This window comes from Gracilinanus agilis, chromosome 1 (assembly GCF_016433145.1).
Source record: "Gracilinanus agilis isolate LMUSP501 chromosome 1, AgileGrace, whole genome shotgun sequence".
NCBI lineage: Eukaryota > Metazoa > Chordata > Mammalia > Didelphimorphia > Didelphidae > Gracilinanus > Gracilinanus agilis.
The window spans coordinates 268,298,747-268,310,546 of record NC_058130.1 but is presented as its reverse complement, the minus strand read 5'-3'; the positions used below and the strand labels follow the sequence as shown (position 1 = coordinate 268,310,546).

The window sequence follows — 11,800 nt, the reverse complement described above, 5'->3', positions numbered from 1 at the left end:
TCTGGAGGGGAGGGAGATGTTCAATTTTCAGCTCTCTTTGCCTGGATTTCTGTTTGCTTCCTCATAAATGAAGGTATTGATACTGTGTTGATTTCTAATACTAAGTATTGACTTCTAATACTAACCTCACAGGGTTGTTCTGAACGGAGCACATTGCAAAATTTAAAGCACTGGGGGCAGGTATGTGGCTCAGTGAATAGAGAGCCAGGCCAAAGCTGATCAAATCTGATCTCCGATACTTCCTAGCTATGCGACCTTGGGCAAGTCACTTCACTCCAACTGCTTAGCCTTTATTACTCTTCTGCCTTGGAACTAGTCCTTAGCATCAGTTCTAAGACAGAAGCTAAGGGTTGGGTTTTTGCTGTTGTTTTTTTAATTAAAGAGCTATATCAAGATGGTTCTCAGGTTTTAGTTGACTGCCGTGTTATTTTGAGGCTCAGATTTTGGGACCAAACTGCAGCAAACCTGGAAGAAATTAGACCATCCACCAAAGGGAAATGAAGTTTAGTCCAAAAAACTGCATCAGGAGAGAAGAATCTGTTACCCTCAAGAGACTTTGGGTTTCTAAGAGGGTAGGCAGTAGATGAATGGTGCTGATCTCTGACCTTAGAGTCAGTATGATCTTAATTTTTTTTTTAAACCCAAGGGCCAGGCATTGGACTTGCCCAAGATCACACAGCTAGGAAGTATCTGAGGCCACATTTGAACCCAAGTCCTCCCAACTCCAGGCCTAACACTCTATTAGATATGCCATCTAGCTGCCCCTGGGATGATCTGAAGTGGAGGCCTGCCTCAGACGCTTAAGTTTTTGGGACTGGGCAAGTTACTTCTCTTATTTATAAACCCTTTTCTCATCTATAAAATAGAAATAATAACAGCTACCTCTTAAAGAGTTATTGAGAGGATCAAATAAGTACAAAGTGTATTGCAAACTTTATAAATGCTATTATTATTATTAGAGGTCTTAGGACTGGGCAGCTAGGTGGTACATTGGATAGAGCACCTCAGCCTGGAATCAGGAAAAGCTGAGTTGAAATCCAGCCTCATTTACTGTGTAACTCTGGGCAAGTCACTTAACTATTTGCCTCAGTTTCCTCATCTATAAAATGAGCTGAAGGTCAGGGCAAACCTACCCCAATATCTTTGCCAAGAAAACCCCAAATAGGATAGCAAAGAGTAGAACATGATGAATAACAATAGGGCTGACACTCAAAAGATTCTCAGTGAATGGGGGATAAATGATACCGGTGTTTTTATAGCTCTTAAAAGTTTATAACATGCTTTACACATATAAACTAATTTGATTGTATCTATCCATCACAATGCGCTCATTTATACATATTAATTCACTTGGGTAGGTTTGAATTGCTTCTTCTCCTCCCCTTCTCCCTACACCCTAAGAATCAAGGCAAGAAGGAGAGGGAGACTCAAAACTAAATGTGCTTTCCACAGATGAACAGGAGAGGACCCACAGTAATTGACAAGTTTTCTGTGTAAATGTCTTTATTTTAAAAAATACAAGAAAGATTGTATTGGGGTTGGGGTATCCACACAGTGAATAAGGAGTATTTATGGAATTGGTACCCTCAGTGACCCATCCTGGGAATGCCCGGAGGGAATGAGGACACCAGGGAGCAAAGGACAAGGGGCATTGGTCTGGGAAGGAAGGCCCCCAACCCCAGCTGTAACATGTGCCAAAATGAAACGTATACCTGTACTTAGCACCCACCTCCAAGGGTCCATTGTTCAGGCTGGGAACATGCAAAGGGCTTCTGCCTATGTGCATAGCTCTGAACCTCAAGTCATGAGTTTCCCCACAAAACATATACCCCCTAGGTAAATTAGTGTCTCTCGGGAGGTTCTTCTGCTCTCCCTGACTCCCCACCCCCAAAGTCTAGCAAGATCCTCTCCTTCTGGGTCTCTCCTCTCTAGGACATGTATATGTACCCTCCTGCGATACTTCCACGGACACATAACAGATATCCACAGTTGGACTTTCCTTACATTTGCACTGCCTCTCCTACATCCAGCATGTCCTGTTTTAGAATCCCTTGCATTTGAGCCACTCCCATCTCTGTATTTCTTTCACATTTGGAATCTCTTCCATACTAGGCACTTGAATGAATAAATGAATGAACAAATGACTGAATCAGGGACTCTCCCAAGACTAAAACCTTCTCGTTCATCTGTAACGACCTTCACATCTATGTATCTCTCACATTTCTGGACCCTTTCACATCTGTGTTCCACTTCTAGTTGCTGCCTCTAGCTACCCCATGGAGTTGTTGCCTTTTCTCTCTCCTTTTCTCTCTGGGGAACCTTCCGAGAACTCAGTGATTTATTATTTCTGGCAAATAGCCCACTTCAGGTCTGGCACCAATTTCGGGGCATGGCTTACATCCAGCATCCAGTGAAAATCCACACTTGCCAGGATTCCCAAGGATTCATTAACCCCTAGCGTGGGGAGAGAGGTTTGAGGGACTTTGGGGATTTTTTTTTTTTTTAGCATTCTTGCTAAACATAGCCCTCAGGAAGGGGTCTTCCTGGGCTAGAGGAGTTGGAGGAACGGGGACCAGAGAGGTGGAGGCTATGGCTGCTTTGGGGTATATCTCCTGCACAGTTCTATCAATGTCAGTTCCTGGGGGAAGGAGTGGGGATCCTGGAGGGAGAGGAAACTGGAACTCCCAACTTAGATCTGTTCTTTGTGTTTCACATGAGCCAGCTTGACGTTCTCCTGCTCTGTGGAAGGAGGAGGAGTCTCCAGGTGAAACCCAATCATGAGCTGATAGACCAAAACTCCAGCAACGGCACCAAGAAGGGGTGAGATGATGGGGACCCACCACCAGTTCCTACCAGTTCTGGAGAAAGAGAAAAAAAGAGAGATATGTGTGAGGTCCTTGACATAACTCAGTCATACCTTACCAAGGCTATAATAAAGCATATATTTCTTTTTTTTTTTTTAAACCCTTACCTTCTGCCTGAAAATCAATACTGTGTATTGGTTGCAAGGCAGAAGAAAGTAAAGGACTAGGCAATAAGGGTTGTGACTCACCTAGAGTCACACAGCTAGGAAGTGTCTGAGGTTCAAATTTGAACCCAGGACCTTCTGTGTCTAGGTCTGGCTCCCAATTCATGGAGTCACCTAGTTGCCCCCTAAGGTATATATTTCAAGGTAACTCAAAGGACATTGGATGCTGCTTTGATGGCCCTTTTGAGGGAGAACAGGAAAACATGGAGAGCCCAATGAAGGAAACCAAGGTGGAAGCTGTAAGTGGGAGCCAAAGAAGTGGTTGAGGAAGGGGATGACAAGACATCAATCACTTACGTAAAGACCTCAGTACCCCAACCGGCAATGGCAGTGAAGAGGCGGGGACCAAAATCTCGAGCTGGGTTAACAGCATAACCAGAGTTGAAGCCCATGGATGTACCGATGACCAGGACCACAATGCCAACAGTAAAGGCTTCAAGGCCTCGAGGAACTGGGTTGTTATGGGGATCCACGATAGCCATCACACAGATGACAAGAGCTGCTGTGCCAATGAACTAAGATGAAAGAATCAATATTGAGAGAAAGCTCTGGAACCACAGCAAATCCATTGTCTCCCCAGCCTTTTAGTTCCTTGATCTCACACTGCCCTCCAAATCCCTCTCCAATTTCTCAAATGTTTCTGTGTCTCTTTACTTATCCAAAACTTACCTGTCATCAGAGGCTGAGTTCAAGTCCTCCATCCCCAAGGAAACATCCCTGAATAGCTCTCTCTGAGCTCCCCCAGCACTTGAAATTGGACCCACAAGATCTTCCTCTTTAATCATGCATTACCCTGCTTCATTCTCTATCTCAGTCGAAACCTTATTTTCCCAACTAGACTTGAATTTGCTACAATGGAGAAAGAAGTTTCTCCTTCTGTCTCCCTCAAGAGGGTTAGAGGGGATGCCCAGAGAGGCTGAGGACCACACCTGAAATCATCTTACCTGGTCAAAGAAGCCATTGACCATGTTCAAGTGGCCAGAAGGATAGGTGGCAAAGATGCCAGCAGTGCCGTTGGGGCCAGAGACAACAAGTTCATTACCAGCAAAGCTCCAAATTGCATCTAAAGAAAGATCAAACTAGAGATGAAGCATGAGGAGGGATTCCCACTGCCTCCCCTTATGCAGGGAGAATGGGGCAGGGAAACAAGAGTTCTCCAAGGGCAGGAGTTCTTATCCCCCACAGCACTCAGCCCACTGAGCAGCCACACATACAACTTCAGGAGATCCAGAATCATAGATTTGGAGCTGGAAGAGATCTTTATAGTCCAAGGGCCTACAGCATCAGAGGAAATATTTGAAGCCAGGTCCTCTGATTCCAGATTCAGTGTTCTTTAAATCTTTCCCCTAAGCCCATCCTAACTTCTATGAGCCCCAGAAAGGTGGAAAAAAAGGGAAGTGGGGGGAAGCTATCAGATTTCCTAGCTAGCATTTGCCTTCCCACACATCGTATCCCCATATCCTCAGTGTAGGCTTGTATAGGGTGTGGAAAGGATATGCCCAGCCTACCCTGGGGGACTGTTATACTTGATTCTTCCCCTTCAGAGAAAGGGGAAGGAATTGTGGTCCCTTAGGATGAGCTAGCGCACCATTCCATGATCTATGTTAGTGTATGTTACCTAGGAAGGGAGGGAATTAATATATGTTGCTCCATGTGGGCAACATAAAATAACCATAAAATAACTACATTATTACATCAGAGGGTGGGTGTTGAGTAACCAATCTTTGGTGTTACCCAACTTATTTATCCCTCCCCTTCATTGCTCCTCCCTTTGTTCTCTTCATGGGGGCCCCAGTGAGTCATGTACTCAGGTGGCTGCAGGGTGGGGCAGGTCCTCTGGCAGCACCTGGCCACTATGGTGGTAGAATAAGTCACCAACTGGGGACTAGGGGAATGGAAGGGAAAGGAAGAAAGGAGAGGAATGGAAGGGGAAGGTGAGGAAGTAAGGATGATAGGAGAGGAATAGAGAAAGAGGGTAGGGGAAAAGATTTCAGAATTCTTATGGATCCTCACCATAGTACAGTCCAAAGACAATCCCAGACCCTAGGAAGGCCCCCAATGTCTGAGCCAGTGTATAGATGGGTAGCTTGATCCAGGGCTCCCTGGCCAGAAGGCACATAGCAAAGGTCACAGCTGGATTCAGATGGGCACCTGGATGGAGAGAAGATACCATTCACACATTGCTATAGGGGGTAGAACAGAAAAAGAGGGGCTAGATGGTTTGTACCTTATCCCAGCTTACCCCTTAGGAGGTTAGAACCATTTGATCAAAGTGACAAAGAGGTAGATTTCAGCTCAACATAAGGAAGAATATATTCTTTAAATGGAATGGGATGCTTTGCGAAGAATAAGATTCCCATCACTGAAAAATTTCAAGTCAGGAAGACCACTTCTCAAAGATGCTATAGAAAGACCTCCTATATGGGGTGGGAAGTTTCAACTCTAGGTTTCTAAGATATATGGCATAATTCCTTTCCTTAAGGGGAAGGGCCCAGAGGGTAAGGTGTTTCTGGTATCTGCGAGAGGCATTCAGGAGGTCAGGTAAGGAAGCTATAAGAAGAGGACATTAAGGGGAAGGGGACATACCAGACACTTGACCAGCAATAAGGATACCAAGAGTGACTGCAAAGCCAAAGGCCAGATTGATGGTAAGAAAGCCACCATGGGTTCCTCTGCTCAGCACAACCTGGGCCACAGAGCCACAGCCGAACATCTGTAATGGAGAAACATGGAACAAGAGTGAGGATTGTGAGATGTGGCATAGGGGTTTCCATTTATGTACACACACACACACACACACACACACACCATCATAAACTTCATTCTACCATTTATTCAATTTCCTTCCTGTAACCTCCCTCCTACACATAATAACATAGTGTAGAATAAAAAAAAAATTCATCTGATAAGCAACCAGGGCAATATAAAAAGCAATGAGCTAAGAATCATGAGATAATATTTACAGTTCTGGCTCAGTAACTGTGATCTTGGGACCATCCTTTGACCTTTTGCAATTTCAATTTCTATGATCTGTAAAATAGGGGTGCTTATCCCTTCCCTATCAAACTTACAAGATTATTTGAAGGACTACAGGCCCTCTGACATCAGAATTAGTATTCTTTCCCCTCTCTCCTGCCCTGTGTCTTTTCTCTAAGTCCATCCTACCTTCTGTGAGCCCCAGAAAAATGGAAAAGGTGAGAGAGGTGGGAGGGAAGCTGCCAGGTTTCCTAGACAGAATTTGTCTTCCTTCACATTAGATACCCATATGCCATTGTAGACCTGCATAGTGTGGACTATCATGTAGGGAATGATCTGAAGACTGGAAAACTTCATATAAATTTGAGGGTTTGCTATTGTTTTGTTCTGCTTCACCTCTAGTTTGATCTTTCTTTAGATGCAATTTGGAGATTTGCTGGTAATGAACTTATTGTCTCTGGCCCCAACGGTACTGCTGGCATCTTTGCCACCTATCCTTCTGGCCTCTTGAACATGGTCAATGGCTTCTTTGAAAAGGCTCTTCTATACAAGGTTTCTATAGCCTTCAGCCTTCAGTCCTTTGATAGGCTCTCCCCGCTCCAATAAATATTTAATACCTATTGATTTGATCTCAGATGATGAGAGTATGTTAAGGTCTCCCACCCCAAAAGATCCTGCTGCAGTGTGAATGATGACCTCTATCCCTCTCTCTTCCCTATGAGTATCACCATTCATCCCTCTTCCTACAACTGAGATCCAGTGATCTCCAAAATTGGTCTCTAAGGATCAAAATGATCTATGTATAAATATTTCATGGGGCAGGGGGTCTTTCCCCCTTCATCCTCCTCTCCTTGCCTCTCCATCTCCAAGGATGATCCATCATCCCTTAGCTACAACAGACGGAATTAAGATGTCCAAAGGACCAAGCTAAATTGGAATCACCACACGCACTGTTTTATTTGACAAGAAGACTGGAGAAAGGCCAGGATAGTGTACTAGTCTGGGGTTAGGATTTCTAGGTCCTATCCAAGTAGGACTATAAATTTCAAGATAGTTAGGCATATGCATTGGGGAGAAGGAGTTTCCTCACAAGGAGTTCTCTGCATCAATTAAATTACAGGTCCAGAAACACAAAAATCCTCTTTACACAAATATGCAAACTACAGACCTCAGTGGTAGGCAAAAGGTAATATAAGATCCTCAAAGTAAAATCTTGATGTTTCCTACGCACACAAGCCATGCCCTGACAAGTTAAGTCCCTGTTAATTTCTTTTCCTTCTGTGAGTTCCGACAAGTCTTAGGTTTAATGCCGCTCATTAGGCACTGAATTCCTTCAGCCTTTCAACTTCTTATACTGCTATCATGATTAGGCATTTGAATCTGATTTTATTGTTTAATCTGTCTCTCCACTTCTCTTCCCCTCCCCCCCCCCCACTCTGGAAGTACAGCACGTAGCTGAACACTCAGGAGGGTAAGGGGGGGGGAGAAGTATGTGAAAAATGGATAAATGTTTACTTGATTTGAACCCTGGCCCTACTGAGATGAGAAGAGCCTTAATCCCCCTTTGGAGTGAAGGAAAAGGAAGATGAAAATATAGTTTCAAGTGATATTTTTTTTAAGTAGCTAGGTCGCACAGTGGATAAAGAGTCAGGAGGACCTGGATTCAAATATGATGCGACATACTTCTTAGCTGTGCTACCCTGAGCAAGTCACTTAATCTCAATCACTCTTCTGTTTTAGGATTGAAACTAAGAAAGTAAGGATTTTAGAAAAAGAAAATCAAAATACACGAATACCCCAGACTGAACTGCTTGCCAGCTCTGGGAGAAAGAAAAGAAGAAGGGAGGGAGACAATTTGGATTATATAACTTTGGAAAACTCATGTAGAAAGTTGTTATTAAAATTAAAAAGAAAAAAGAAAAGAAAATAGTGGGGGGTAAAGGAGAGGGGAGGAAAAGGAAGACTGGAGAGATACAGAAAAAGGACAAACACAAAGTTTTAAACAAAATCATTTTAGCAAACATTTTCAGAGCACCTAGAGAGAAACAAAAGAGGAAGAGAGAGATAGGGGAGGCATCAAAAGAGAGACAGTCAGGAAAACTGTATGGAGGGGGCAGCTGGGTGGCTCAGTGGATTGAGAGCTGGGAGGTCCTGGGTTCAAATCTGACCTCAGACACTTTTTAGCTGTGTGACCCTGGGCAAGTCATTTAACCTCCATTTTCTAGTCCTTCCTGTTCTTCTGCCTTAGAACCAGTACACAGTATTGATTATAAGGTGAAAGGTAAGGGTTTAAAAAAGAAAAACTATATGGAGAATGGGGAGTTGACACCAAAGCAGGGTGTCAGGAAATTCTACCCCAACTAAATAAAAATAGGTAACTAGGTAAAGATCTAAGGTAGGAGGTAACAGAAAAGAGCAAAGAACAAAAGTTAGGGTGAAGCATCATGGGGAAATGTTGCCTAGCCTTGGGGCACTGTCCTCTGGTCCAGTTTGGAACCCAGGCTTCATTCCCCTCTTTGCCACTCTTTGTTTGAGGAGCTGGTCCAATTCCAGAGGCCAGTGAATAGGGTAGGGATGGCCAGGAGCCAGTTCGGCAGGAGTCTCCTCTTGGCTAGTTTTCTCCTTCCTCGCCCTGGAGGTCATCTTGGCTTTTTCCCTGTCTCCCTCTACTGGGCCTTCTTCCCTCTCTCCAGCAGACAGATGGGGTGGGGTTGGAGGGCTGTCCAGCTCTCAGAAATATTCCTCCTGCCTCAGATTGATTTCTGTCTTCTGAATGTCTAACCACTTAATCTCTTTAGCTGCAAGATTTCCCTCACCCAGATAAACTATTAAAGACTTTCAGACCTCCTTGACCTATCTATATACCCATCCAGGATTAGCCCCATCCCACCAACCTAACCCCAGAGACCCGGAGTATTTCTTTGTCCCCTCTCTCCAAAACAAAATTTTCTCCCCACCTAGGTCAGTCATCAAGCTTTCACAGGCACACCAAAACCTACACCCACAGGTCCAAATGCACTTGAAAGGCACCTCCACAAACATCCCGCCCCAATCCTCCCAGCCAGTATATATTGAGATTATTCCACTAATCCCTCGATGAGAGGCAGAGCACTCTCCCATGCCAAGGATATTTAATGATCACTGCACAGATCCTTCTTATTTCGCAATGAAAGAGCAGATTACCTGAGACTCAAGGAGAGAAGGATGCAAGTAGGAGCAAAGGCTTCCTTCAAAAATATAAGAATCAAGGGGGCAGCTGGGTAGCTCAGTGGATTGATTCAGGCCTAGAGACAGGAGGTCCTAGGTTCAAATCTGACCTCAGACACTTCCTAGCTGTGTGACCCTGGGCAAGTCACTTGACCCCCATTGCCTACCCTTACCACTCTTCTGCCTTGGAGCCAATACACAGCACTGACTCTGAGACAGAAGGTAAGGGTTTAAAAAAATAATAATAATATAAGAATCAAAAAAATGGCCTCAGATGCTTCCTAGCTGTGAGACCCTGGGCAAGTAACTTAACCCCAAAAGCCCTGACCTTTATTGCCAAGAAACAGATCTTTGTCTTGGCAGTTACCTGCAGAGAACAAAAATAATACAGGGATCCACCTTTGTCTCCAAATCCCACCCTACACATCTCCCTCCTGTTCTGCAAATGGATGGCATTATCTTGTCTGGGCACAACCATCTGCACGCATGAGCGAGGTAGGTGTCTCCAGATAGTAGAGCCTTGCCAGACAGACTTCTGTAGGGCAAGAAGGGTGGTGGCAAAGTGCATTCTCTCCTTGTCCCTCTCTCTTTCTAAACCAAGGGTTATATCCTAAAGCTCAGGGTTCTGGGTTTTAACTGGTTAAGTTTCCTCATATATATCTATATACTCCCTTCTAATTGCCTCCACCACACTGATCCCTGGACTTCTCCACCAGTCAGAGAACCTAGGGCAACAGATAATGAAATACTCCCTACTTCACACAAACACACACACAGCGCCCTGCTTAGCATTCTCCTGACCCAGCCCTTTCACCCCTGCCCTACTCCACCCATAATCACCCCCAGTCTCTCCAAACTCAGTATCCCACCACCATCTTCCAACTTTTTTTTATCCTATTTTGCCTTCCATTAACACAGAGGACTTACTCAGCTCAAGGGAAATGAAGAATAAGTGAAATAACTAGAAGGAGGAATAACCAAAAGTATACAACAAAGACAAGGTAATTAAGAATAAATGTAAATAAGTTAAGTATAATAGAGAGCAACTACAATCCAAAGTAACTGGAGAAACCAAGAATAACTGGAATCAAGTAAGAATAAGCAAGAATCACCGAGGAAGAACAGTGGAAGAAAATAAAGGCAATAGAAGTTAGCAAAAGCAACCATAAGAAAAGTGAAGGTAATCTCATTTTTCTCTCCACAAGAAGACTGCAGTTCTAAAGAAGTGGCAGGGACCGCAGAATCTACCTAGACCACCCCTTTATTTGTAACCCTTGGGAAACAGACCAAAGGAGGTTACTTGACTGAGAGAGTGAGAGAGGCAAGACTTCAGCCTAGGGCTCTCAGATTCCTCAATTACTCTACTTTAAAGATCAGCAAACTTCAGGGCACTTGCTCAGTCATCACCTTCCTATCTACAGGAACCCAGCCCAAGCCACCATCTTCCCACCGCAAAGCCCTTCCTGGAGCCAGTCATCCCTCAGATACTTGAGACTAGTCCCTCAAATAACCGTCCAACCCCCATTGACCCCAGATCTCAATATCCTTTATTCGGTGTAACTTTTGGACTTTTCTGGGTTTAATTATTCATTAGGGACCCAGACGCTGGTGTCTCAATAATTCCCAACTAGCCTTCTCGACCCCATTCCTTCTGGCAAAAGCCGCACTCTTTGCCCTTTTCGCCTCGAAGTTGGTTAGAATCAGTATTGCAGGAGATGAGGGCTCAGGTGGAAGGGTTGGGAGATCAAGGACTCGAGGGGGTCCATCAGCACCGCTCCCCCCTCCCCCGTGAGTGCTGGCATTCTGTCTTCTGATGGAACTGTTAGCTAGCTGAAAGGACAAAGGTTGTCGGGTGGTTGACGGATGGGCAGAGAGATGGCTTTGAAAAACCAGAGACATCAAAATAAAGGGAACGCTTTGGGGACCCCGGGTATGAAGGTGAAGAATTCTCTTCCAAAGGAACCTTGGTCCCTCCTCCGAGCCGAGCCCCAAGCCTTCTCGGGTCCTCCCGTCCCATTAGGTCCTGTTTCCTCCCTTACCACCAGGATGAGCGTCCCGAGGCATTCAGCGAGAGCCTGGCGCAGCAGCCGATACCGGATCCGGAGCAGATCCCCGCAGCGCGACACCAGCTCCTTCTGACGGCCCATGGTTCGGAGTAGGGACGCAGAACTGAGGGCAAGGACTCCTGGGTAAGAGTGCGAGCGCTGGTGGAAGTTCTGTCGGAGAGCGCCTGAGCTGCAGGTGTCAGAACCGAGCGCGAGAAGACAGGAGAGGACAGGAGCGCACACTCCGCTATCGCTACCGTTATCGCTCAGGCGCTGCCCAGACCCCTGCCGGGACCAGCCTTTATAAGGAGGCTCTGCTTCCCCGGTCCCCGCCCGCCACCCTGGCTCGCCCCGCCCGCCTGCCTGCCTCCCCGCCCGCCCAGCCAGAGCCTCGGGCTCGTAAAGGCGGAGAGGGGCGCGCCGCTTATAGGCTTCCTGGAGAGGGACGGGTTCGACAGACAGCACACCTTGCTTCGGACAAATTTTTTCTCCCCTAACAAATTTCCCAACCAACTTTAGGATGGAACTCCCCTCCCCCCCGAAT

General features: G+C 45.5%; 1 protein-coding gene across 1 annotated transcript; it reads right to left on the bottom strand.

The window, feature by feature from the left end:
* Positions 1-1,485: 1,485 nt before the first annotated feature.
* Positions 1,486-11,508, bottom strand: AQP3 (aquaporin 3 (Gill blood group)). The gene is made up of 6 exons (XM_044657566.1): positions 11,251-11,508; positions 5,615-5,741; positions 5,042-5,179; positions 3,973-4,091; positions 3,326-3,543; positions 1,486-2,858 (listed from the first exon to the last, which is right to left on the bottom strand). Exons 1-6 carry the CDS (start codon positions 11,356-11,358, stop codon positions 2,690-2,692), a joined length of 879 nt encoding a protein of 292 aa, XP_044513501.1. The 5' UTR covers positions 11,359-11,508; the 3' UTR covers positions 1,486-2,689.
* Positions 11,509-11,800: the final 292 nt, after the last annotated feature.

Excerpts from the sequence above, each read along its gene's own strand:
- AQP3 (XM_044657566.1), bottom strand. The coding sequence starts at position 11,358 with ATGGGCCGTCAGAAGGAGCTGGTGTCGCGCTGCGGGGATCTGCTCCGG. Across the intron at positions 3,544-3,972 it reads TCAATGGCTTCTTTGACCAG|TTCATTGGCACAGCAGCTCT; the intron begins GTAAGATGATTT and ends CTTTCATCTTAG. Across the intron at positions 2,859-3,325 it reads TGGGGTACTGAGGTCTTTAC|AACTGGTAGGAACTGGTGGT; the intron begins GTAAGTGATTGA and ends CTCTTTCTCCAG.